The sequence below is a fragment of the Vulpes lagopus genome, chromosome 17 (assembly GCF_018345385.1).
Source record: "Vulpes lagopus strain Blue_001 chromosome 17, ASM1834538v1, whole genome shotgun sequence".
Classification (NCBI taxonomy): Eukaryota; Metazoa; Chordata; class Mammalia; order Carnivora; family Canidae; genus Vulpes; species Vulpes lagopus.
Window position 1 is genome coordinate 7171909 of NC_054840.1, and position 27217 is coordinate 7199125.

General features: G+C 47.2%; 1 protein-coding gene across 1 annotated transcript; it reads right to left on the minus strand.

The window, feature by feature from the left end:
• Positions 1-6550: 6550 nt before the first annotated feature.
• Positions 6551-24284, minus strand: CLDN11 (claudin 11). The gene is made up of 3 exons (XM_041731471.1): positions 23949-24284; positions 19389-19553; positions 6551-7792 (listed from the first exon to the last, which is right to left on the minus strand). Exons 1-3 carry the CDS (start codon positions 24172-24174, stop codon positions 7560-7562), a joined length of 624 nt encoding a protein of 207 aa, XP_041587405.1. The 5' UTR covers positions 24175-24284; the 3' UTR covers positions 6551-7559.
• Positions 24285-27217: the final 2933 nt, after the last annotated feature.

Below are 27217 nucleotides of genomic sequence, written 5' to 3' on the forward strand. Positions count from 1 at the left end.
CGCCAAGTCTGTTTGGGCTTCCCAGCTGTTCCATATCCACAACCAATTCCCTGTATTACAATCCATTTGTAACCCTAAGGTGATTTCTGTTTTCCTAAACTAGGACTTAGCAGCTAGTGTGGGGTGGTAGAGAATGGTGGTGGCTGCGAGGAGGGTGTCTGTGGGTCTCAGGATAAACACTAGCGACAAAACCCCAGCCCTCACCCTACATAAACAGCAGCCCACACGTGAGACTGCCTCGGGCTCCAGGCCTAGTCAAACCACTCATGGGCCCCTCTACTAGAGAGGACTTTTGGATTACAAGTGACAGCACGCTAGCTCAGATTAGCTTTAACCAAATTGATGGAGGTGGCCCCCAGGTCGCCTGGAAGTAGACACCTGCACGTTGCTGGGTCTGCCCCCATCTTCCACTCCTGCTCCTTCTCTCCACTCCCACAGATAAGGTGCTTCACAAAGTGGACGGACGCCGTGGAGACTGGAAACTCTCCTAGGTGGAGAAGAAAGATCTCCTCCTTTAGTTTCCGTTTTGAAAGATTCTTGGAGGGAATTGGGAACTTGATTGGCCTGACTTAGGTCACGCATCCATCTTCTGGACCTTTCATTGTGGCAGAGGAGTCCCGTTCAGACCACGCAGCTAGCGAACGAAAGGGCCCAGCGCCCAGGGGTAGAGGAGCACGGACGTGGTGGGAACTGGCCTAGAACTACAGCCTCGGCCTGGTCAGAATTCTTCTGCTTGCAACTGTCAGATTTCAATCAAGAAAAGTAAAGGGGTGAATATTGGTGTAACCAGAGAGCATTGGTAAAGCTGGCCTCGGAAACGATGGAACCAGGCTCCCTCATGCTCTCCGTTCTTCTCCCTCTGCTCCCCTCTGCCACTGGCCTCGTTTTCCCAGGTTCCCTTTTCCAGCCATGCTGGAACCACAGCTCTAAGAACGTCCAGCCTCACGTCTTCCCAGTCTGGCTGTCAGAGAGGAATGTGCTCTGACCCACAGATCCAATGGAGGATGGACCCCAGCTTTGGACAGGCCACCCCCAAGTCAGGGGCCTGCTCCAAGGCCGGGGAAGAAGGGTCAGGTAAGACAAGGGAAGAATTCATTCTGATGGGATGGATAATTCAAAGAAGGAATAGTCCTGGGGCCCTGGATGGCTCAGTGGGTTAAGCGTCTGACTCTTAATTTTGGCTCAAGTCATGATCTCAGCATCAGGAGATCAAGCCCCATATCGGGCCTTGCCTCAGTGGAGGGTCTGCTTGAAGATCTCCCCCCTGCCCCTCCCCTGACACACTCTTTCTCAAATAAATAAGTCCTAAAAAAAAAAAAAAAAAAAAAAAGCAGATCCCCCAAACCACAACTCCACTGTTTTACAGTCCTAGGAATTGAGAAATGACTCACTAGAATATGGCCTTGGGTAAATCACCAACCTTTCTGGCTTCTGTTTTCTTCATCCAACCAGGTATTCTTCTAGAACTTACATTTATTGAACCTATTTCAGTGGTTCTCAAACTTCGGAGTACACCAGAATCACTTCAGGAGTCATTTAAAATCCAGATTCCCAGGAGGCCCCTGGCTGGCTCAGTGAGTAGAGCATGCAACTCTTGATCTCAGGGTTGTAAGTTCAAGCCCCGCATACAGTGATTACTTGAAAATAAAGTCTTAAACACATAATAGTAACATTCAAAAAATAAAATGCATATTCCCAGGCCCAGCCCCAGCCACTGTCTCTGTAGGTCTGAGATAGGGCTCACCAATCTGCATTTACTGAATGAGTCTTACGCTGGTGGTGCCCATGCCATACCTTAAGGAATAATGAATGGGATGGTTTGAGATCCTTGCTTAGATAGTTTGTGATGTAGGCAAATACGAGCTATGTTCTGGTTCAGGAAAGACCAACGTGAGAAGGGAAGGGTTTGGCATAGCCCAGAATTAATTGAAGGAAAGAGCAGCATCCCCAGGTCAGCTGTGGGCCGGAATATGCAAGCAAGGCCTCCTAACTGTGTGCGGAGAAGGTTCTGTTCTGTTCATAGAAGGTTCTGTTTCCCAAGGGAAACACCCAAAGGTCCCTGGCTGCCTTCATCCCCAACAGTCCTGGGCCTTTTCATGCCTCTAGAAGCTCCCCTTGATGTGCATTTTTTCTGACCCTATATTGAAACATAAACAAGCGCAGTGGGCAAGAGAACCCGAGTAAATTCTCTCCCTAGCATATGCACAGGATTAACATTTAGAAGGTGTGGGGCACGTGATTCATTTTGTTTTTTGTCTCATGCTTAATAGGTTATGGGGGTGGGGGACGGGGGTGGCAAATAAATAAAAAAATAATGATTCAGCTAGCAATGCTCCCAGAGCTTCCCCCTCCTAACCAGAGCTGTTGGGATCGAGCGTTCCCAACACAAGGGCTCCTGAAGAGAAATGCTCACGTTTGGACCCCCTGTAGACCAGAGTCAACTGAAGCAGAATTGTAATGTACAGCAAGCAGAACTTCAGACCCCCAGCCTCCCCTCTCATGCCTTTCCTCCTATCGTGATCTGGAATTTTTCCGTTGACTATTTATTACAAGTACATCTTATATAATTCCATATCATCATAGGTGAAATGTTAAATATTTCAAATAATTTATCTAAAACAGCATATTAAACTGATACACTGCAACCTATCATAAAAGCTGGGGGAAGCGAAGCACCCCCTTGGTCAAGAAAATAAATTGTTCCTAAAACACTGTCTGGAGTAGTGATCCAGCAACTCCTTTTTCTAGGGATTTATCTTACAGGGATCATCATGTGGATGTGCAATTCTTGGCCTATAAGGATGTTCACGGCAAAATTGCTTTGAAGAATTAGAAAAGAACCGACATAACCAAGATATTCTTGAGAACTCCTTGAGTAAGTTATGGTACATCCAAACAATGGAAGGTTATGAAGATATCACAATTTTTGTCTTAGAAAAACATTTACTGATACAAGAAAATGTTCTCCCTATATTAACTTTTTTAAAAAATAGATTACACACTATACGTATAGGATATTAGAGGGTTTTGTTTTACAATAAAACAATGACCAAGAATACATACAAAAGAAATTGCTCTAATGATGAAACGATGGGTAAATTTTTTTTTCTTACTTCATTTTTCTACAACATGTAAGCGTTCTTTAACGAGTATAGATTGCTCCAGGCGAGAGTCTATACCCACAGCATCGGCATTGCCTGAGAGCTTGTTAGAAATGCAGGATCCCAGGCCCAACCCCACACCTGCTGACTCAGAATCTGCATTTTTACAGGACTCCCCCTCACCTTTCCCCCATGATCTGTATTCACATTATAGTCAGAAAAGCAAAGGCCTACCGAACTCAACATGAGAGAAAGAACTGTTTTAAATAAAGAAAGCCCTGGGCTGTGACACCTGGGTGCCCTTTGCTATTTATTCGGAAGCTAATTCTGAGGCAGAGCATAAGCAATTCTTATCTTGCAAAATGCAAAATTTTCTAGAAATGGCTTAACATTTCCACATTTTTTTCATTTCAACAATGGGGCATGGAGCAGTGACAAGTCCCTCCATCTCCATTCCCTCCCCCGGCCACAGGGCCACAAAGCCTGAGCTCTGAGATTCTGCATGAGGGAGAGAAACATAGATTCCTCAAGAGCTGCTATTCAAGCCATTAAGCAGCATGTGCCAATGTCCCCCCCACAATTCTGGTTCAGTCTCCATTAAGCTGCACATCTGGCTGTCACACACTCTTTTGTGGGGAGATCTCAATGGCAGCACTGATGCTGCCTCTCCCCAAGGCCAGCCCTACAGTGGCCTCCCTGTCCTCCCAGCATGTGATGTCATGAGCATGAATGTCCTGCCAAACATTTAAGATGTTGCAGTTCACATTGTGTACATTGTATAGAGAAACACTGACAGGCAGATTGGAAATTAAAAAAAAAAACACACACACACACACACACAGGGCAGGATACAACCGAACCTTGTTCTATTGTTATTCCAAACCACCAATTCAGCACAAATATGTAACTTGTATTCTTTAAGTACACAATCTTCTTTTTTGTTGCTGTTGTAACGAGCATCCCCAGATGCAGAGATTTCCTTGAAACGTTCTTTCTGTAATTCGGTTGCTATCAAATTCTTGGAAAGCATGAACAGAACCGGTTCATTTCAACCCAAAGATCCCCCACATGTGGGCTCTTCGGAAAAGGCCAAAAAGGGGAGAAAGCTGGGTGTAAGTCTCAAAGCCATCTCTCCTCCAAGGACCATCCAAGCAAGATGGGTGCTGGGAGTTAGCTGCATCCCGAAAGGCGTGAAGAGCCCCTTCCCTCCACTGTTGCTCAAAGTGTGGCATAAGGACCATCTCATCAGAATCAACGGGAGTGCAATAGAACTGCAGATTCCTGGGTGAATTCCGAGGGGCCCTTGGGGGTGAGAAGAACAAATCTGCCTTTTACCTGATTTCCTAGGAGTGATACTTATACGAGGCTAGGAGGGCTTCAGAATTCGGTAGACCTAAATCCAATTCTACTCCTCTCTAGTGGCTGTTTGAACTTCACGAATAACCCGAACTCTACATCTCATGTTTCACTCTACACACTGGGCCCTGGGGGAGGATTCAAAGTGTGAAGTGTGATACAAACAGGTCCCGAGAGCGTGAATTCCCTTTTCCCTGTTATTCAGGTCGAGCACTTTGGGTCTGCTATTTTACCTGTGATTGGGGGAGAGGGGGGCCCCTGTTTCCCCCTGGGGGACAATTAAAGTCACTGTATCGCCAGGTTCCAATGCAGCCCTACTGAGAACAGACAAAATCATCAAGACTGAGTCCCTGTTGATGATTACTGAAGCAGAAGCTGTTGCTCTATAGCTCCCAGCTTGTGATGTCATGAGCAATCCAATAGCCACAACCCCGGGGGGCCACTGAGCACTGAAGGTGTGACTAGCACAAACGGGGATGTGCTCGAAGTGTAACATACACACTGGGATCCAAAAAACTGGATGCCAAAAAGCAGGTCATAAAACATCCCATTCGTAACTCATTGCCTATTGAAATGAGAATATTCTGGATATGTTGGATTAAATCGAATATATCAAAATTAATTTCACTTGCTCATTTTTAGCTTTTTAATGTGGCTTCTAGAAAATTTTAAGTGTCATGTGTGGCTCTATTATATTTCAGCCAGACAGTACTGTTCTGGAGGAACAGCTATCCCCACCCCCCTCACTCCCTAGCCCTGATAATAAAACCCAGTCCTATTGTTATGGCCTACAAAATGGGATTTCCTGGGACGCCTGGGTGGCTCAGCGGTTGAGCATCTGCCTTCAGCCCAGGGCGTGATCCCGGGATCCTGGGATCGAGTCCCGCATCAGGCTCCCTGCATGGAGCCTGCTTCTCCCTCTGCCTGTGTCTCTGCCTCTCTGTGTGTCTCTCATGGATAAATACATAAAATCTTTTAAAGAAAAAAAAAGTGGGATTTCCTAACTAGGCAGGCAATGAGCTAGCTAGGAGAGATATGGGGTGTCTCTTCTCTTGCCACTGGGAAAAGTGGGCCCATGTAGCAGGCCCTCTCGGGTGAGCAAGCAAGCAGCAGCCCCAGGGAAGGAGGCTGCGGAGTGAGTACATACATCGTGATGAGGAGAGAACCAGGTGAAACGCCAGCCTCAAGCCAGCAGCGCTAAGGAGAGGCTACGTGGGGACCTCACTTGTCCACACCTGCTGGATGGATGTCTTTTGCTCCATCCAGGCTCACAGTCATTACACCCTAACAGGTTTTTATTAGTTAGAGAGAGTCCTCTAATAAAATTACTTGACTTGTGTCCGTATAAAACCTTATTATAACTAAGCAAATATTTTGGTCAACATGAAGACTGTCTCTTCCACATAAGGAATTTAGAAATAGCTATAATCTCCTCATGTACACGAATATCTACCAAAATGACTAGCCCAAGTGGATATTTCCAAAGAGGAAATGTTTGCCTGTTATATTATCAACTAATGAAATTAGTATTTTCGGAAAAATACTGCCAAAACAGATTGTAATCTGTGTTTTTACGAGCAGACTCATTACTTGACAGAGCTTCTGGAACAGAAAACAAACAAAAATCAACTCAATGTGTCTATCTTTGTCCAAAATTTCCAAGTATCTATGCACACATGTTTGAGGAAACTGCATTTAGATATTATTACCAAAATATCCAATATAGGGTGTTTGTGTTATACTTCCCTTTTGCCTACAGCCAATTTCTTTACTAAGTGTCCAAAATAGATGAAGGAGTTTATCTGTGCTGGGGACTTGGTTTCTGATTGCCACCCACTTAGACGTGACTTAAAGATGCTAGAACATCACTCCACCCAAGAAACCTGCAGAGCATCAAGGCTGCGCTCTTATGACCACACATGACCACCGTGATACAGTGAATAAAATAGAATGTTTTCATTTTTCAGGGCAGTGCAGAATGACTTGTTCTTGAGTGCCCGACCAGGTTCTCTATAAATTACTAGTAGAGATGAATGAAATCCTTGAAAATCTATAGATGGCACCTCTGGACACGAGAAAATATTGAAGGCCACTTTTGCATACAGTCTGTTATTTTATTGCATGGGTTTCACTTAAAGAACAAAATGCACCATCAATGTTTGGAGAGTTTGGGGCCTCAGATTCTGATACACCATCAGTGTTTACACCCGTAAAGCCAAATTCAACAGCACGATTTATGTTAAACAACATCGCTTCAAGATGGCTTAACAAAATGACAACAGAGAGAGGGCGGAAAGCTTTAAAGACGCGTTACGTTGAAGCATACGCGAGTGTAGGATTAAGAACCATATCATACAAACCTGGAAATCAAAAATATTTGGCGGCGTGTCGATTAGAGTTATATGCACATGTATTGTTACTTATCGTATCATTGAAGTCTATTTGGTTCATTTCCTTCATACAGAGGAGTTGAGAATTTCAGGAAAACCATGGTTACAAAAATGATCAACCTCGAAAAAGTATGTACAGATAAATGTAAAATCACAAACTAAAAAATATCCCCACCCCTTGCCCTCAGCTTACAAAAGGGGAAGTTCCCCAGTCCCCTCCCTCCCCACCCCACGTCCCCAGTTCTAGTTTTTTCTATGGCTTATCACTAGGTGACCTTGGAGCCGAAGAGGAGGGAGCGAACAGAGAGGCATCTTTATGAGGCTCCCATTTTCATCTGTAACAGTTTGAAAAGGGTCTTTTATTCCTCTCCGCACACCCAACTCAGCAATGTTTGCAAGATATTTAAAATTTAAACGGGGGTAGGGGATATATATATCTATACATATATATCCTGGGGAACAACAAAGGAATGCCCAAGAAAAAAGCTAATAATGGGCAAAACTATGAGAAAAGGGCATTTTCTGAGCTAAAGATTCCTTTTAAGGCAACAAATGCAGAGAGGGGTATCAAGACTAAAACATGCCAGACCGGATGCTTTTCTAGAACTTTGGCTTTGGAGCCTGGCAGCCCAGAGGCCTCCCCGGGCCGGGCAGCGGCTCTAGGGCCACGGGCCCGGGACCCGCAGCAGCTCCGCGGTCAGGCCGGAGCCCTCTATACGTGGGCACTCTTGGCATGAGTGGGCGAGCTGGAGCCCGAGGAGTAGTAGAAACGGTTTTCACCAAAGGCCTGGGCGTCCCCGGCGCAGCAGACGATGACACAGCCGCCCACGAGGCACAGCACAGCCCCAATCCAGCCTGCGTACAGGGAGTAGCCGAAGCTCACGATGGTGGTCTCACGGTGGGCACACACCGGGAACCAGATGGTCGCCACGATGGCACAGAGAGCTGCGGAGACGAGAGACACCTGTGACCGGCACGCCCAGCGCACCCCTGCACAGCGGGTACGCTGCCCTCACTCCCCTGGCTCCCCCGCCCCGGGGCTCCCGCCCGGCCCAGCTGGGTCAGACCACCGGGCCTTGGTTTTTGCAACAGGTGCCAGGGACCAAAGAAGGCCAAGGCAAAAGCCCAGGAATAAGTCATTTGAGCCACAAAATGGGTATTTGTGTTCACTTATCTATCTTCATACATCTATACTGAGAATCCCATCTATCCATACTTAGAATCCCATCTATCCATACTTAGAATCCCATCTATCCATACTTAGAATCCCATATACCCATACTTAGAATCCTATACATCCATACTTAGAATCCCATCTATCCATACTTAGAATCCTATACATCCATACTTAGAATCCCATCTATCCATACTTAGAATCCTATACATCCATACTTAGAAACCCATCTATCCATACTTAGAATCCTATACATCCATACTTAGAATCCCATCTATCCATACTTAGAATCCTATACATCCATACTTAGAAACCCATCTATCCATACTTAGAATCCTATACATCCATACTTAGAATCCCATATATCCATACTTAGAATCCTATACATCCATACTTAGAATCCCATATACCCATACTTAGAATCCCATCTATCCATACTTAGAATCCTATACATCCATACTTAGAATCCCATCTATCCATACTTAGAATCCTATACATCCATACTTAGAATCCCATATATCCATACTTAGAATCCTATACATCCATACTTAGAATCCCATATACCCATACTTAGAATCCCATCTATCCATACTTAGAATCCCATCTATCCATACTTAGAATCCTATACATCCATACTTAGAATCCCATACATCCATACTTAGAATCCCATATATCCATACTTAGAATCCCATACATCCATACTTAGAATCCCATCTATCCATACTTAGAATCCTATACATCCATACTTAGAATCCCGTATATCCATACTTAGAATCCTATACATCCATACTTAGAAACCCATCTATCCATACTTAGAATCCTATACATCCATACTTAGAATCCCGTATATCCATACTTAGAATCCTATACATCCATACTTAGAATCCCATATACCCATACTTAGAATCCCATCTATCCATACTTAGAATCCTATACATCCATACTTAGAATCCCATACATCCATACTTAGAATCCCATATATCCATACTTAGAATTCCATACATCCATACTTAGAATCCCATATATCCATACCCAGAATCCCATATATCTATACTTAGAATTCTATTACACTTACCTAAATGTATTATAATGATCTCTTTACGTGTCTATTTCCCATCCCAAGTTCTGAGTTCCTGGAAGGCAGGGACCAAGTCCCACTTATGTTTGTAAAGTCAGTGTTTAACTCACTCTGGGGCACATAGTATGTGTTCAGTGTGTACCAAGTGGATGATTAGATGATCTGACATGTTCGAAAATGAGAAACAAAATGATGGGATGCTGGGTGGTTCAATGGTTGAGCATCTGCCTTCAGCTCAGGGCGTAATCCCAGGGTCCTGGGATCGAGTCCCACATCGGGATCCCTGCAGGGAACCTGCTTCTCCCTCTGCCTGTGTCGCTGCCTCTCTCTCTCTCTCCTCTCTCCTCTCTCTCTCTCTCTCTCTCTCTCTCTCTCTCTCTCTCCCCCCGTGTGTGTCTCTCATGAATAAATGGATAAAATCTGAAAGAAAGAAAGAAAGAAAGAAAGAAAGAAAGAAAGAAAGAAAGAAAGAAAATGATGCCCACTTCATCTTTCCAATGGTCAGTTGGAAAACTCCCATTACAATTTGGCCAATTCACATGACGAAGACTGAAGAAGCGCGGAGAATTCTCTTGCTGTGGTGGATGTCGCTAGACATCAGCGCAGTGCTGGCTAAGAGCCTGAGTCTGTGGTATGCTGTTCACGATCACAAAATCTCAATACACCAATAAGCAATGCTGAGTCAAAGAATCTACCCATGCAAGGGTTCCACGGTGATGATATCTGAGTCACAGTGGTAGTATTTTATGGTCTTCCAGCAACCAGTCTAACTTTCAGACGTGGTTTAGATTTTAAAGAGGAAGATAAGAAACAGCTCCTGTATCATTTAGTTCTTCCTCTACTCCTAAGCAAAGTAGCAAAACACGGCAGGCAAGAGCCTACGAAAACTTTTAAAAATGCTGTAAACCTCTACACGGGCATTGTCAAATAGGGTGGTCACAATCTACAGGGGCTTTTAAAGGTTTCTCAAGAGGCTAGTGAGACCAAAAAACTATGTTTTGCATTTTAATTAATTAAAATTTAAATAACCACATGTGGCTAGTGGCTAATGCACTGAACACAACCCCCAACAAAGTAACTCCATAACTTCCCTTGGTGTCACCTGATTTCTCACAACTACAGCAGGAAAGAATTTTGGTTGAAGCTTTACATTGGGATCACACATTAAAGCTGACAGATCAGGAAAATAATCACAATGAGGTTTTCAATCATTAGCCATTTATTAGCCTTCGATAAATTCAAGGTACTGTGATGTTTGCTACCTGGAGTCTCCTTGTCACTTTCAACTCAGGATTTCTGATTTCTACTCACCCTGAGTGATTTTCTGACTTAACCTCAATGCCCACAGAGAAGATATAGAATTTTTCATTAAACAGAAGCACCCAAATCTAACAGTCTCATACATTAGTTCTAAACTGAAGAAAAGATTTAAGTCTTACCCACTTTGAAAGACCTCTTAAGGGGGATCCCTGGGTGGCTCAGCGGTTTAGCACTGCCTGTGGCCCAGGGCGTGATCCTGGAGTCTGGGGATCGAGTCCCACATTGGGCTCCCCACAGGGAGCCTGCTTCTCCCTCTGCCTCTCTCTGTGTGTGTGTGTGTGTGTGTGTGTCTCATGAATAAATAAATCTTTTAAAAATATTTAAAAAAAAAAAAAAAGACCTCTTAAGCCACCTCACTGCATTTTGTGTAGCTTGTAATGGGTTCTTGTTAAACAACAGACTAAACCCAGCCCCACGAGCTGGGTATAGATACACATGAGTAAATGGGATTCCTATTATAAAAAAGCATAGATCTCTAGTAGAAGTCAGAGGGAAGAATTAATTTGGGGGGTTTTAGTTGTTCAAATTGCCATTATAATAGCCTAAATTCTCTCCATTAATGTGAACCATTCACATATTTCAGGAGTTTGTATAGATTACCTAAGAAGCTAAAATCTGTCCATATGCTCATGTCTTCATTTTTTTCCTAGAGTAAGAACAATCACGCCAGCTTCTGTAATATGTTTGTATGCGATACCATGAGACGATGTATTTTCCTTCTGTGAATAGTGTTTCAAGAAAACCAGTGTCAATTGACTCTTCCCTTTCCAGCCCAGGGCCTCGAACACCTGACATACAGGGGAAAAAGTCTTTTTTCTCTCTTCCGCCAGCCACACATTCCAAATGCAGCACTCACCAAGTACAGCGTGGCTATTGTCGGAGTCATACCCTCAGCAAGACACCGAGAAATAAGAAAAAGAGTCTTTTTTGGTGTCAGGACAAGAAACAGACTCTTCTAGAGTGTTTCAGGCAGAGAAAACTGCTCTAGATTTTTCATACAATCCAGCTGCTTACCCCGAGCCCCCCAAAGGGAGCGCTCATTCTGCTTGAGTCAAACAGCAATCTACCAAGGGCTTCCAAATAACCAAGCTTGATTAGAAGGAAAAGGTAGGGAGGAAATAGCTGAATTCCACGGGGAGAAAAACAATTTTGATTCCCAAACAACTGATTTGGTTCAATTCAATCTATCGTTTCCATAAACAATTAGCCTGATTTCAAAACAGTATACGGTTCAAATTTATATTTTTCAGTTATTTTATATTTATACATACGACACACACACACTCCCAAGTATTCCCCAGACTTCATGTAAACCTGACTTGAATGCAGATTTGGTGTGGATTTTATAAAATAAAGATATACATAATAGATAGATAGATAGATAGATAGATAGATAGATAGATAGATAGATGATAGATAGATAGATAGATAGATAGATAGATAGATAGATAAGAAATTGCCTAGTTCTTCCCCTTTTCCTAAACAAGAGAATAAGAGCATCTTCACATGGGGAAAGAATCAGGCTCAATATTTCCAAAAAAATAATCAGCCTTGATTTTGACTGTTTTGGGGATTTTGCTAGATTTTATTCCAACATAATTCACTAGAAAAAGGAAACATCAGGGACGTGTCTAAACATTTAAATAATGAACATACCAGACCGGGTGAATGAACGAGGGATGGATGGGTGAGAGACAGTCTCATTTCAAGTCTCCTTTCCACTTCAAACCCACCAAAACTGACTTCCAAAATCCTGAAACTGTAATGTGACTTTAACACACTTGAACTTACAAGCTCATGATTTACCTCGTTAAAGATTTCCTTCTTTTATAACCGCCACAAAACAAGGCGAACAAGCGCCAGCGGGGTTACTTTATTTCCTAGTAGATGAATGAACTCTGGGTGGAATTCCTGTGGCTCTCAAAGATGAACCACATCAAAACCACTAAAAGATGACAGGCCGCCACACAACATGAAGGGAAATGAGAGGTTCACTGGAAACAGTGACCTGCAATTGAACTCAGAATGAAGAATGTTTAGAAACTAAAAAAGAAGAACGTACTCAATTTCAACATGGTTTGAAGGGAAAGGGGGATGTTTTAATCAGTTAAGTCGAAATCCAAGAGTTAAATCATTACTTAACTAAAAGATGTGAAATATTAATAAAACTAGCAAAAAATTTTGGCTTTCTTAATGACGGAGGAGGCCCGCTAGATTTACTTCTATTTGTAGACACACACACACACAGTTCATAATGGTTCTCCCAGTTACTCAGAGAAAATAGAATACTTCTCTAAAAAAGTCACGGTTACCCATAAGGTAAAGAAAAATTGAAGAAAGATAAAGAGAATTTTCATTGCTTTGTTTGTCATGTCACCAGAATGCATTTTTAAAGGAAGTCTTGGGACGCCTGGGTGGCTCAGTGGTTGAGCATCTGCCTTCGGCCCAGGGCATGATCCCAGGGTCTTGGGATCGAGTCCCATATTGGGCTCCCTGCATGGAGCCTGCTTCTCCCTCTGCCTGTGGCTCTGCCTCTCTGTGTGTGTCTCATGAATAAATAAAATCTTAAAAATAAATAAACAATAAAGTAAGTCTCTAACAGAAAAATTCTAATGGTCAGATCTTCCAATTTCTCCTCTTCTACTTTCCAAAGATGCAATAGTTAACTGCACAAGGCGGGGGGAGGGGAATCTGTCATTTGGAAGGGAACAGAAAGTGAAAACTGGGGACATACTTAGCTGGAAGAAAGAAAGAAAGAAAGAAAGAAAGAAAGAAAGAAAGAAAGAAAGAAAGAAAGAAAGAAAGAAAGAAAGAAAGAAAGAAAGAAAGAAAGAAAGAAGAAAAGAAAGAGAAAGAGAAAAGGAAAGGAAAAGAAAGAAAAAAGAAAAGAAAAGAAAAGAAAAGAAAAGAAAAGAAAGAAAAGAAAAGAAAAGAAAAGAAAAGAAAGAAGAGAAAGAAGAGGAAGAGGAGGAGGGCAGGCAAGATGGCTTCACTGCACAGATCCAGATTCACCTGGACTTGGTGCTCTCGCAAACAGAACTCCCTGCTCTTCATGGAATAAAATTTGCCTCCCTTGCTAAGTTTCAAATAATGTAATACAATGTGTTCTTTAGCCTTATTTAAAGTTAACAATGATCCTGATGTAGCCAAACACAGAAAATAGTAGGAAAGGCAATTCTAGAGCAATGTACACACAGCTTTTAATTTTTTTAGGGATTAGATGATACATGGTAATATATGGAGTTAAATAAATGTGATGAAGTTAAATAAAATGAGCACATGTGTGTGTGACTTTGAAGGTACCAATTTAGAAAGAGAGGGAAAGACTGACAAAGAGGCCCAGAAAGGCAGAAAAGCACCAGACTCTGACATTTCTTCCTTCCTCCAATGAACACCTCTGTTTTCAGGCTTCCTCGTTTTCAGAACTAAGAACTGACAGGACTTTAAAAGCATTATTTCTGGCACAAAGCAATATTTCCGCTAAAATCACATAAATTACTCTGAGTGATATAAGTAATATGGGGGGAAATTTTTCCTTGATGTTATATCTGAGATTTGCTTCAAAAAAATTCTGAGGACTGGAAGAAAAGAAGTAAATTGGTGAAACAGACTGGCCTCGAATTTATCATTATTAAGAATGAGTTTGAGTTATACTATTTTTTCTACTTTTATGTATGTATGATATTTTCCACAATAAAAACTATTTCTTAAAAAAAAAACTATTTCTTAAATCTCCTTCCATTTAAACATTTTAGAGTGCACTGAGTGCTGCCTTCTACAATTGATGCTACTATAACATATGTTCTAAATAGCAACTAACTTTAGCTTTGTACCAATTAACTCAAGGCAACAAGTAATGAGATTTCTAACAAGCTGTTGGTTGGAGTCATACATGTTATTTCCTTATAATCTGAATCTAGAAAAATCTTAGTTTTTCTCTTTTTTTTTATTTGTGATTCTCTAAATTTTGACTTAAGAAAACATAGCTGCCAAAGGACATACTCCTCTTACAATGACTTTTATGAAGACCTAATATGTAAAATAATCATCAAGTCAGTGGAATATTTGACTGCATTTTTTTCCTGGCTCGCTTTCAACATTTTTCCCTTTTATATCTATTTCACACATCATTATCCTTTTTTTCCCCCATAACTTTTTTTAAAAGCCTCATGGTTATTTGTTAATCTATTTTTTTAATCACAGAGCTTAGAAATAGGAGAGACTTCACAAAGCATTTAATTCCTACAATTTTACCAATAAGGTCATTTTAAGAGACGACCACACTGGGATCCCTGGGTGGCGCAGCGGTTTGGTGCCTGCCTTTGGCCCGGGGCGTGATCCTAGAGACCCGGGATCGAATCCCACATCGGGCTCCTGGTGCATGGAGCCTGCTTCTCCCTCTGCCTGTGTCCCTGCCTCTCTCTCTTTCTCTCTCTCTCTCTCTGTGACTATCGTAGATAAATAAAAAAAAAAAAAAAAAAGAAAGAAATGACCATACTAAAGATCCCACAACCTTTCCACTACCCATATGAAAGTTGATTTACATTATGAGCTCGTTTGTATAAAGTTGATGAGTTTAGAAGAAAACATTTTCCATCTATTCTCTTGAGACCCCAGGATTAAGGGCATCACTGTTGACTCCACACCCAAGGGTGACCCTTCCTAGGACATCTGATTCTGCGTGCATGACAAGCTCAATCTGTCCCACAGTTGCACACACCCTTTATTTTACTGCAATTCCATTATTACCGGTAAGGTCCAAATTGAAACTACTTCCTTCCAATACAAATACAATTCCTGGGGCCATATTTTTAAATAAGAGGAGAGAAAATGAGAGGATCCCACTAAGGAAGGAATATGCACTTCTCCTTCCATTCCCTACCCCATCTCCCCACCCAAATCAAGTATTTCCTAAGAAACACCCAAATCAAGTATTTCCTAAGTTACAGTGAAGTAAGAATGAGATCAAATCAGAACTAAGCTTGAGTAGTTTTAGTTGGGTAGTTTAACGTGGCTTCTTATAATGGAATAAGCAAAAACAAAAAAACAAAAAACAAAAAAACAAAAAACCAACCTCCAACTACTTATTGATCTACACTCTGGTTTTTACAAAGTAAACAATGGAAATGTCTCCATTAGACCAGGATGTGACCTGGCATTTCCAGGAAGAGCTCACTGTCTCTCTTGACCAATGCCATGTGTGGAGATTGCCCCGCAGGAATGAGACATGATCCAAAGAATACCCGACTGCCCTCTGGGTTAGCTCTCTATTTCCTCCAACCAACAACAGCAATGAGAACAGCAACCATTTGCTGAGCACTTACTATGTGCCGGACACCAGGCTAAACAACTTGCGAACCTCCTTTTACTGTTCTTACCAACCTCAGACATAAGCATTATCGCCTCGTTTCATATAAAGGCTCAGAGACATTAAGTAACTGGCCCAGATCACACAGGTGGAAAGTGGGAGATCCGAGACTCAGATCTCGGACTGGTGGTCTGACCCCCCAGTGATAAGACAAAGCAGCTCAGGGCATAGGCACCTCCTGCCTGGGTAAGGGCTCTGAGGTGCACCTGGATCCATCCTCGATCTGAGGAGTCGGCTATATCAGGCCCCCATTCCTACCCCCAAAGCTGGACTGAATTCTCACACCATTAAACTTGAGACCACAGAGAAGGTAACACTATTGTTCAACAGACGTATTTTTAAGCCTTTGGAAAAATGGAAATGTTCAGGGTCAGGAAAAGCTGATTTTAAGTAATCGTGCTCACAGTCTCCATATCCAAATCACCTTCAGTATTGTTTCCAGTTCCTGGGCCCCCAGACCCCAGAGCTGCCTGGTGCCCTTTGGTCAGCGACCACACCTCGGCTGGAGCATCACTGGTGACCTGCAGGAGCCCAGCACTGGCTTCTCCGGGGAGAGCGTCAGAAGTCAATCCAGAGCAACACAAAGGGAGCCTTCACTCCCTCGAGCTCCTCCCATCCATGCCAACAGGGGAACCGAGGCACTGGGCTCCAGAGAAGACCCAGAGGCGACCAGCAGGTGCCACAGCTGAGACAATGAGCACTGCATGTCCAGAGCTAGCTCTTTCCAGTCCAAACAACACCCAACCTGAAGGCAAGTGACAACCCACTGAGAAAGAAATCCAATGGAACCCCAAAGAGGCAACAGGTAACCCTGGAAATTCAAAGCCACAAGAGGGCAAGGGGTGGCGTCCTCACCCCAACCTGATAGCAAATGGCTGGGAAGGTGCAGCCACTCTGAGAGTCAGTTCACTCAATGGGCTTCCGTGTTTTCACCCCACAGTGATGAGGGACTGAGGACCCCACACCACTACCAGCCGCACCCCACGTCCCTCTCTACAATTCTGTCCACATCCACCAAGCAACCCACTTGAAAAGGATAAAGGAAAGCTTTAATTCAGCTAGGAAATTTCAAATAATGGTTGCTGGGTTTGTTTGTTTTTTAATAACCTTGTTACTCACCTGGACAATTCAGGTGTTTTTAGGGTTTGTTTTTTAAAGAAATACCAATTGGTCTATATGTACTTTTATGTCTCTGTTTTCCACAGGGTTTGGATTTTTTTTTTCCTTCAGGCACTCTCTTAGTGGGTACTCTGTGATTCTCACATGGAAGGCCAGAATTTCTAAAAATGAACACCTAACACAACAGACTCACCCGTTGGCTCTGGCATCCTCGGAGCCCGAGAGAGCCTTCTGGAGCTTCTCTAAGAATGTGATGCAAGTCACAGTGCCAACTGCCCAGGACGAGAAGCGTTTCCACCTGGATCCCACAAACCAATTTACCTGCGGAGCTTTGGTCTAACTGTGGGGATTTGAATGTAAAGATCTGACCTCCAAAAAGCACTGCGACAGAGGACCCGGGCAGTTAGAGGGATCGCCTGCCACTGTGCGTTCCACGTGGCACCCCACACAAATGCTTTGTGGCTGGAACCAAAATGTCCACGCCAAGATTGCTCTCTGGAAATGACAGTGGCCCTCCGGTCTTTGCAGTCCCGTCACCCAACACCTGCCCCCCCAACACACACCCACACAAGCCCCTCCTCTGCGTTCTCTGTGGCTTCACAGGTCTCTGGAAACCTCCAGCCCTTTGCAATCTTATGGAATGGCACACCTACCTCACATGCCCACTTACTCCCCGCACTGACCCATATAAACCCTGACCCTTGGAGCACCCAGATGGCTCAGGGGTCGAGCATCTCCCTTCAGCTCCGGTCGTGATCACAGGGTCCCAGGATCAAGTCCCACATCGGGCTCCCTGCAGGGAGCCTGCTTCTCCCTCTGCCTGTGTCTCTGCCTCGCTCTCTGTGTCTCTCATGAATAAATGAATAAAATCTTTAAAATAAAAAAAAAAAAGAACCCTGACCCTTACCCTTCAAGCATATAGTCTGATACCAGTTTGGGGATGGGAATTCCTTGTCTCAGGAGAACCTGACTTTATGTCTAACCCATATGCAGACCAGTTGCTGCTCACCAATACATCAGGGCACTTTGCAGCAAGAGCCGCTGTTCTTGAAATTCATGTCTTCTATTAGGATTTAGAATGTGCTGGTGGAATTAGCATTCAGGAAAAAAAGTAGAGAGAAATGAAATCACTGAAGGGAGCAGAGCTAGAAGGATCCTCGCTAGGTCGTTAAATCAAACCCTCTGTGTGCAGGTGTAACCAGGAAAACTGAAGGAGCATGTGCCATTTCCTTGGCCTGGGCTGGCCACCCCCCCTCCCCCATCCGTGGTCTCAACACCTTCTCTTCAATTCTCAAAAACTCATCCCTGGGATCCTCTGCTCTGGGAAACTCCTCCGGTCTGGCTTGGGCCCCTTCCTGTGTGTGTGCCGACCACGGTGCCTGGCACTCAGCAGATGCTCAATGAATCCTTACTGAATACAAGATTAAGGGGCCCCTGGCTGGCTCAGTCGGTGGAGCATGCGACTCTTAACCTCGGGGTTGTGAGTTTGAGCCCTGTGATGGGTACAGAGATTACTTAAAATCTTAAGGGGTGCCTGGGTGGTTCAGTCAGTTGAGCATCTGACTTTGGCTCAGGTCAGATCTTAGGATCCTGGGATCGAGCCCCAAGTTGGATTCCCTGCTCAGCAGGGAGTCCGTCTGCCCCTCTACCCCTCCCCTCCCCCCTTCCCCAGCTCATGTGCCCTCTCTCTCTCTCAAACAAATAAAATTTTTTAAAAGATTTTTATTTATTTATTTATGAGAGACAGAGAGAGAGAGAGAGGCAGAGGGAGAAGCAGGCTCCATGAAGGGAGCCCGACACGGGACTTGATCCTGGGTCTCCAGGATCATGCCCTGGGCTGAAGGCGGCGCTAAACCGCTGAGCCACCGGGGCTGCCCAGAATCTTTTAAAAAAATAATAAAATAAAATAAAATCTTAAGAAAAATTAAAATGAAATACTGAATCATCCCTGGAGATCTACCAGCCTCAAGATCTTGCTTTTCTCTTGCCCTCCTCTTTCTGTACTCTTTCTTTATATATTAAATGAAGCTCTCAACTGTGGCTATGCATAAGAATCACTTAGAAGCTTTCAAAAAATATCTTTGCTTGGCCTGATGCCCAGGAATTCCAGATGCTGGGATCTGGGCATAGGTATTCCCACAAAAGGGATTCCACTGGGAAGCCTGAGTGGAGAGCTGCTGTGTCGCTCTCTCCTGTCCCCGGGTCTCTGTCTTAAGTATACCCATATAATCCTTTCTGCCTTTTCCTTTTTAATTTGTTTTCATGTTCAGTGACACCTCCCCCACCACCCAGCCACAGACAGTACCTGTCCTTCTGCATCAAATACCCATGAAACAGAAAGGGATACATATCATGGGGAGCTTTTCCCGGGGAGATACCTTTGGCTTCCTTTCACATGCCTCTTGAACCCCATGAAGCAGGCAAGATCTGCGATTCATCAGGTTCACTCGAAGTCGGGGTGCTAGATAGAAAGCGGTCTTACCCAGCAGAATGAGCATGACGCCAGCCAGCTGGGCCCGCCTGTACTTGGCCACACCGGGCTCATGGCCCATTCGAATGCAGGGGAGAACCGTCAGCAGCAGGAGAATGGCCGGCAGCCCCAGGACCGAGGCTGCGATCATCAGGGCTCGGCAGGCCTGCACATAGCCTGGACACAAGAGAACACGCAGCGGCGTTAGAGCAGGGCTCCCACCCCCAGGATCCTGAACTCCGGCCCCAGGGAGCTCTGCACCACCTGCCTTCCTCCGGCCCCATCCCAGGACTTGGAACATGGTACATGCTGCCGAAGATCACATGTTCAACTTTTAAAGTGACTCCAGGACCAAAAAAAAGGAGGTTGGAGGCTGGAGAGGCTGAACGGAGATCCCCGGGTTAGACCACTTGTCGAAGCTTCCAGGATGCAGGGACCTGAGTCCAATTACGCCACGACATCACCTTCTGAAAGAGTCAGACTAAAACTCAAACCTTCTCAGATGCCTCCTGTGATCTCAGATGCCACTCGCCTCATCTCTAAGGTGAAAATGATAATAGTGCCTAGAGCTCTCTAAGAGAATTCAGCCGAGATTAAATTAGCGGACTCATGCAGTGCTGAGAACGGCGCCTGGCACATACGGAATACTCCAGAAAGATGAGCTGTTATTACTGGTGTTATTACTCTGTGTCAGTGCATTTTATCTCCAGGTGCACTAGGTGATTTTGTCCCCAACCATATGCTTTTATTCCCGTGGTATATAGTCTGTGGTCCTAACTAGACAATCTAAGGCTTCGGCTTGGTATTTCCCCAGAGGATGCTGCGCTCGTGACTCCTGACCCCTATCGATGGTGCAGCACGTGACCCACGCTCAGGGTCCATGTCCCGCCTCACCCAGGCTCCTGGGCATGCTTCCACAACGGTCTGGTGTGGCTCTAAATGCATCTCTTCAGCCCCAAGGATTCCTAGAGGGCAGACACCTGTCTTCACGGAGTTAATACCGGGCCCACGGCAGCTGATGTAAACGTACAATTAGGAATGAAGGAATAAGAAGTTAAATAATAAGAGTGGAGCAAAACCAACTGAACTTCATGCTGTCAAATCAAAATGCCAGGTAACAATTTCATTAGGAAAAAAGATTACAATATGTGCGATATTCATGTAAAATAACTCTGACAAGATACCAGCAGAATATGGCAGGCGTAGATGTACTGTTTCTCATTAATACACTCTCCTTCCTCCAAAAATAAAGGAGGGGGTTGTATTTATTACTCTCCTTTGTCTGCTTAGTGGCTTGGGGAGAGGCAGAGTTAAAGACAAAGCCAAAAATGAGCCTCAGTGTCTGCCTCACAAACCTGTGTCTGGCCTGTGCACCAAGAGCCAACTACAGCACTGTCTCTAAGCAGGATCTGCTCCCCCAGAACTCAGACCCCATGGGCACTCTTCCAGCCACTGCCCACATCAGCTTTTTCAAAACGAAGGGTAAACAATCAATCAACTATCTGTTGACCTGAAGAACCGCCCCCCCCCCCCACCCGAGAAGAGCCACAGGATTCTGAGGCCGGACCTCTGAGCAAAGTCCTGTGTCCCCGCAGCTAGTAGGAGAGCCAGGCTGGACACCACAGGCACAGTCAACTAGCAGCTGAGGGTCTGAAATTCATGGTGCAGGCTGTCCATGCGCCTGAGGCCAAGGCCATGACTGAAAAATCAAAAGATGGAGACTGAGATCTGTTCCTGTGCCCATCCAAGTGTGAGGGAGGGAGACCGCAGGAAGGATGAGGCCCTCCCTGAAGTGAACTCCATCTGTAGGATGGTCTGTTCTCTGAAAATAAACCACTTGGCTCTAAATGCTCAGTAAACTTAATTTCAGGGGAAAGGAAGAAAAAAGGAGGGAAGGAGGGAGGGAGGGAAGGAAGGAAGGAAGGAAGGAAGGAAGGAAGGAAGGAAGGAAGGAAGGAAGGAAATGGAAAGAAGAAAGAAAGGAAGGAAGGAAGGAAGGAAAGAAAGAAAGAGAAAGAAAGAAAGAAAGAAAGAAAGAAAGAAAGAAAGAAAGAAAGAAAGAAAGAAAGAAAGAAAGAAAGAAAGAAAGAAAGAAAGAAAGAAAGAAAGAAGAAAGAGAAAAGAGATTTTATGCTTCACTCAGATTCCTACAAATATCATACCCAGCTTTTAATAAAAATTATAGCAACAATTTCTGAAACCTCTACTGCATCAAAGGAGGTTTGCATGTCTCATTTAATCCCCCAAAACAAGACTGAAAGGGAGGTGGGTTGGTTTGATTTCGATTTTTAAAGGAAGAGGACCGGTGTTCGCAAAGACTAGTAAATTGTCCTAAATTACCCAGATTACGAGCACTGGAGCCCAGAGTCCCTCCCAGGTCTACCAAGGCTGCCACTAAGTGCAGGTGAGTGCAGATCTTCTGGGTTCCCGGGACCCCTGTCATTCTGAAAGTTCAACATGGATGGAGTAGAGGAGGGTGCCTGGCTGGCTCAGTCAGAAGAGTGAGCTACTCCCGATCTTGGGGTGGAGAGTTCAAGCTCTACATTGGGTGTAAGGATTCATTAAGTAACTTTTTTTTTTTTTTTTTTTAAATGGAGAAGGTAGCGCTTGGCAGGACTGCCACGCATGGGGCGCACCAGCCGCCTCGGGCAGCAATTCCTGGTGCAGGAGATGCAAAGAGAGGAGGACGCCTCCTGTATCTTGGAGGAATTTAACATGAAAAGGTAGAAAGACTTGAACAGTGAACAAAAAAAGTCTAAATGTGCCCTGATGGTGATAAAAGTGAAATACCAGAGCAGCAAGGAGGAAGGGGGGATTGACTCCAAGTACAAGGGCTGGACACTTGGGGGGGGGGGCTTGTGGGGAGGGGGGAGCAGAGTCCGCAGGGAGCTAAAGGCTCCCCCAGGAGATGGCCCCAAGCCAGGGGCTCCCGGACTGGCCTTGAAGCCGAGCTGGGCGCTGGTTAGGGAACCAGGACAGGCCTCCAGCGGCGCCACCCCAAGCCCAGCGGGACTGAAGATGGGGGCGGGGGCCGGGGCGGCCACCCCGCGGGGGGAGGGGGCGGAGAAGGGCCCACCCCCACCCCACCCCACCCCCACCCACCCCGGGGCGGGGCCCGCGGCCGGCCTCTCACCCAGCTGGCTCCACGTTCCCGTCCCAATTGAAACTGGTGCCCAGAATCTTTCGACGGGGGAGCCCGCGAGGATGGGGGGCGGGGGGGCTGGCGTCGGAAGAGCCGGACGGGGACAGTTCTCTCCCCTCGCGTGCGGGACACAGCTGGGGGCGGCTCGCCTTCTCGCTTGGGGGGACACTCGTCCCATCACACGGGGGGGGGGGGGGGGCTCAAGTCTTCCCTATGGGACCAGAAGGGGGGCGGGGGCTCAAGTCTTCCCTATCGGACCAGAAGGGGGGCAGGGGGGTCAAGTCTTCCCTATCGGACCAGAAGGGGGGCGGGGGTCAACTCTTCCCTATCGGACCAGCCGGCAGGGGGCGGGGGGTCAAGTCTTCCCTATCGGACCAGAAGGGGGGGACAAGGGGTCAACTCTTCCCTATCGGACCAGAAGGGGGACAGGGGGTCAAGTCTTCCCTATCGGACCAGAAGGGGGGGAGGGGGGTCAAGTCTTCCCTATCGGACCAGAAGGGGGGGCGGGGGGTCAAGTCTTCCCTATCGGACCAGAAGGGGGGGACAAGGGGTCAACTCTTCCCTATCGGACCAGAAGGGGGGGAGGGGGGTCAAGTCTTCCCTATCGGACCAGAAGGGGGGGACAAGGGGGTCAACTCTTCCCTATCGGACCAGAAGGGGGGCGGGGGGTCAAGTCTTCCCTATCGGACCAGAAGGGGGGGACAAGGGGGTCAACTCTTCCCTATCGGACCAGAAGGGGGGCGGGGGGTCAAGTCTTCCCTATCGGACCAGAAGGGGGGGACAGGGGGTCAAGTCTTCCCTATCGGACCAGAAGGGGGGGAGGGGGGTCAAGTCTTCCCTATCGGACCAGAAGGGGGGGAGGGGGGTCAAGTCTTCCCTATCGGACCAGAAGGGGGGAGGGGGGTCAAGTCTTCCCTATCGGACCAGAAGGGGGGCGGGGGGTCAAGTCTTCCCTATCGGACCAGAAGGGGGGCGGGGGGTCAAGTCTTCCCTATCGCACCGGCGGGGGCCGGGGGGGGTTTATATGGGACCGAGAGGTGCCGAGGCAGGGAAGGGGTCACCGCGGGCCGCGGCGGGGGCAGGGGGTGCGGGAACGGGACGACCTGGGGGCCCAGAGGACCCTCCCCCGGCGGGACGCCCGCCCCCCCCGTCCCCGGGGCTTCGGGACCACGGACGGCGGGAAGGTGGGGCACACGGCGGGGCGGCCACCCGCGCGCCCAGCGTCCCCAGCCCGGCCCACGGCTCGGCTCGCGGACTTCTCGGGGTGCCTCGGCCGCGCCCACCGCTGCGGCCCCGAAGTCCAGACAGAAAACTGCGGCGGGGCGAGGTCGGGGGCGGGGCCGCCGGACCCCTTCACAGCGAGGCGGACGGAGGCCCCCGCCGAGCGCAGGGTCCTGGGGCAGGGCAGCGGCCCGAGGCGAGGCCCTTACCCGGCAGGATGAGGATGTCCACCAGGGGCTTGCAGTGGTACAGCCCCGTGGCCATGACGCAGTCGGCCCACAGCCCCTTGGAGCCCAGTTCGTCCAGCTTGCGGCAGGTGGGGATGGTGTAGCCGCAGGTGACCACCCAGTCGTTGGTGGACGTGGTGACGATGATGCCGATCCAGCCCACGAAGCTCGTGACGAAGCCCACTACCTGCAGGCACGTGGCCACCATCGCGGCCGCCACCCCGGCGTCCCCGGGGCTCGCCCCAGCAGCTGCGCTCGCGACGGCGGACGTGGAGGCTGCGGCCGGCTCAGGGCGCGACGGCTGGGCAGGGCGCCCCCGCCCCCTCTTTAAACCCCGGGGACCCGGCCCGCGAGCGCCAATCGGCGACGGCCCCGGCCCGCAGGCCAACCGCGGGGCGGGGCCCGGGTGCAGGGGGGCGGGGGGGCGGGGGGGCAGGGTTAGGGACGCGCGGCGATGCGGCCTCCGCGCCCAGCCCCGCGTCGCACCGTCCAGGTGGGAAAGGGAAATACCTGGCTCCAGGCCCGCGACGCGGAGAGCGGTGAGCCCCCCCCCCCCCGCAGGCGCGCGGTCCCCTGGCGGCCCCGCGGCGGCCTGTGGCTGCGTCCCCGCCCCGCTCCATCCCTGCCCCTCGCTCCCCCGCCCTCCCGGGGACTGCAGGGGCCGCGGGCCTCCCGAGCCCGCACCGCGCGGGCAGCACCCCGGGGGAGCTGAGAAGCGCCCGGAGCATCCTGCTGCCCATCCTTACTCCTGGACAGCAAATGACCCTTTCCTGTGGGTGACAGCCACCGGACGCGGCCGCGGCCACCGGGACGGGGCCAGGAACAGTAGCGACTCGCACCTGTGCGCGCTCTGCGGTGCACCTGCCACCTGGTTCTCTAAGCCTCCGTGGTAGGGACAGTTGCTCAGGTGTCGTCCGCGTGGAGACACAGCTGCGAGGTTAAACTGCCCGGCGTCGCTCAGCTGGGAAGGGGGAGGGCCCGCGGGCCCGGCGCACCTTGGCTCACCTTGCCTCGTTAGCCAGGCCTGGAAATCCCTTCCTGAGAACTCCCAAAGCGCCCGAGTTCCCCGAGTTCCCCCGTTTTGGCACAGGGACAGGTAGGCTGACTGCTCTGCGGGGCGGTAAGTTAGCACCTGCGCTCCGCGGAGGGTACCTATCGGCCCCACCACCGTCGTTATGCCTCCTTCTCTCTGCGCACTCAAAGAAGACCCATTATCTGCACTTTTTCATCGAGTGGAGAGTCCTCCTTGGGCTGTGTTCACACCAAGCCGTGTCAATCCCCTTTGATACATTTGGCTTATCTTAGCACATCCCTCTCTCGACATTCATGAGATTTAAAGATGAAGGGGGTTTTAGCAAACACAGAACTTCCTCCTGGAAATACTCTAAGATATGGATCTGTATGTCACAGCGACTAAGCCTCCCCGTATCCATGCTGAGTGTCAGGGCAAATCACCGTATCTCCTAGGGAACACGAGGCTTGCGGAAACCCCAAAGACATCAAGGGCACCGACAGAAAAGGCTCTACAGATGACAGGGTGTCAAGCAGGAGAGCCCACAACAATGGCCCTGGAGAGCACAGTGCTTGACAGTGCAGCCTGGGCTCCCTGGCTTCACATCTTGGCTCTACACCTTACTAACTGTGACGCCACTCTGGGCCTCAGTTTCTTTATTTGTAAAATGAGGATGGAAATAGTGCCTACCCCATAGGTTTCTTGATTACTATGTGAGTTGATACACATTCAGAGCTTAACACAATGTCTGGTACAAAGCTCGATAAGCCGGAATGACGATTCAGAGCTCTTGCGTTTGCACTCTTATGTTCTCCCTGCATTCAGACAAGTTTGATTTGTAGAGACTCCTGTGTAGGATTATGTCCAGTTTTTGAGGGAGCTGTTGTGTTTGGGGGCATTTCATCACCTGGATGTTTTCAGATATCTCCTCATAACATTTAAAAGGGGGGGGCAGCCCCAGTGGCGCAGCAGTTTAGTGCTGCTTGCAGCCTGGGGTGTGATCCTGGAGACCTCGGATCCAGTCCCATGTCAGGCTCCCCGCATGGAGCTTGCTTCTCCCTCTGCCTGTGTCTCTGCCTCTCTGTGTGTCTCATGAATAAATAAATAAAATCTTTTTAAAAAATAAAATAAAATAAATAAATAAATAAATAAAATAAAAAAGAGAAGCGGGAGCTTTTGTATTAAGTACAATATAAACTATAAAATCCATGCAACATCAATTCTTTGAGAAAGCAACTGTGAAACCTTCCCTCTTGTGACTCCATTGGCATTTGACATTCCAACCATAAGGAATCCAGCAATCAGAATTCACCAATGCTCAGGTCACACACACAGAGGCATTTGTAGCGCCAGATTTCAGAACTCAGACCCAAAACGGTAGAAAGAGTTGTCAGGCTAAGAGCTTGGAATGGAACCTCCTGAGTTTATATCCCAACTTTATCACATGGGTTGTTCCTTAACTTACATAACTCTCAGGTTCTTCATCTATTAAGTGAGAATAGCAGATGCCCCACAGGGTTATTGTTGAGGGTTAAGTGAGATGACTTTACAGAGTTATATATATATATATATATATATACACACACATATAACATATATGTACTTTTAACATATATTAAAATCTATATATGTTTTAATTATGTGTATATACGCATATATATTATGAATGGGGACTCATAAATGTTAGCTACTGTTAGTATATTCATAGGCAAAATGGATCAGTTGAAAACACGAATTGCTTCTGATAGAGACTGAAGCTGACATAACGACACTGTAATTACCACTGTCTATTAAGAGAAATCCGAGGATGTCTAAACAGTCACAACACAGATGTGCCAAAGGCCACTGAAGGACGACCAGCAAAATGTGACCTGTGTGAAGAGATGAGCCATAAACAGAGAGTACGTCCCTCGGAAAGGAAGTCGGGCAGCCATGGAAACGTTGGGTACTGGAAGAGTCCCCGGCTCTCCAGCGTCCGAGGACCTGGTCCCTTTGGCAAGGCTCTCTGTAAAGCAGGGAAGTCCCTGACGCTGCTTTGGCTGAAGGGCCTTTTCCTAAGATCGTCCACATGCCTTAGCTGTGGTGACTCTACGCCTCAAGCCTTCCCTGTGGTTAGAACATGACTCCCCACGTAGCATGACTTAATAAGCTGGCATTCCTGCTCTACCACAGACCCGGGTAGCCTTCTAGTTGCAAAAGTCAGTGTCTCAGAGTCCAGTCACCCCGGATAATTGGCAAC

Excerpts from the sequence above, each read along its gene's own strand:
- CLDN11 (XM_041731471.1), bottom strand. The coding sequence starts at position 24,174 with ATGGTGGCCACGTGCCTGCAGGTAGTGGGCTTCGTCACGAGCTTCGTG. Across the intron at positions 19,554-23,948 it reads GGACATCCTCATCCTGCCGG|GCTATGTGCAGGCCTGCCGA; the intron begins GTAAGGGCCTCG and ends TCTTGTGTCCAG. Across the intron at positions 7,793-19,388 it reads CGTCATGCTCATTCTGCTGG|CTCTCTGTGCCATCGTGGCG; the intron begins GTAAGACCGCTT and ends TCGTCTCCGCAG.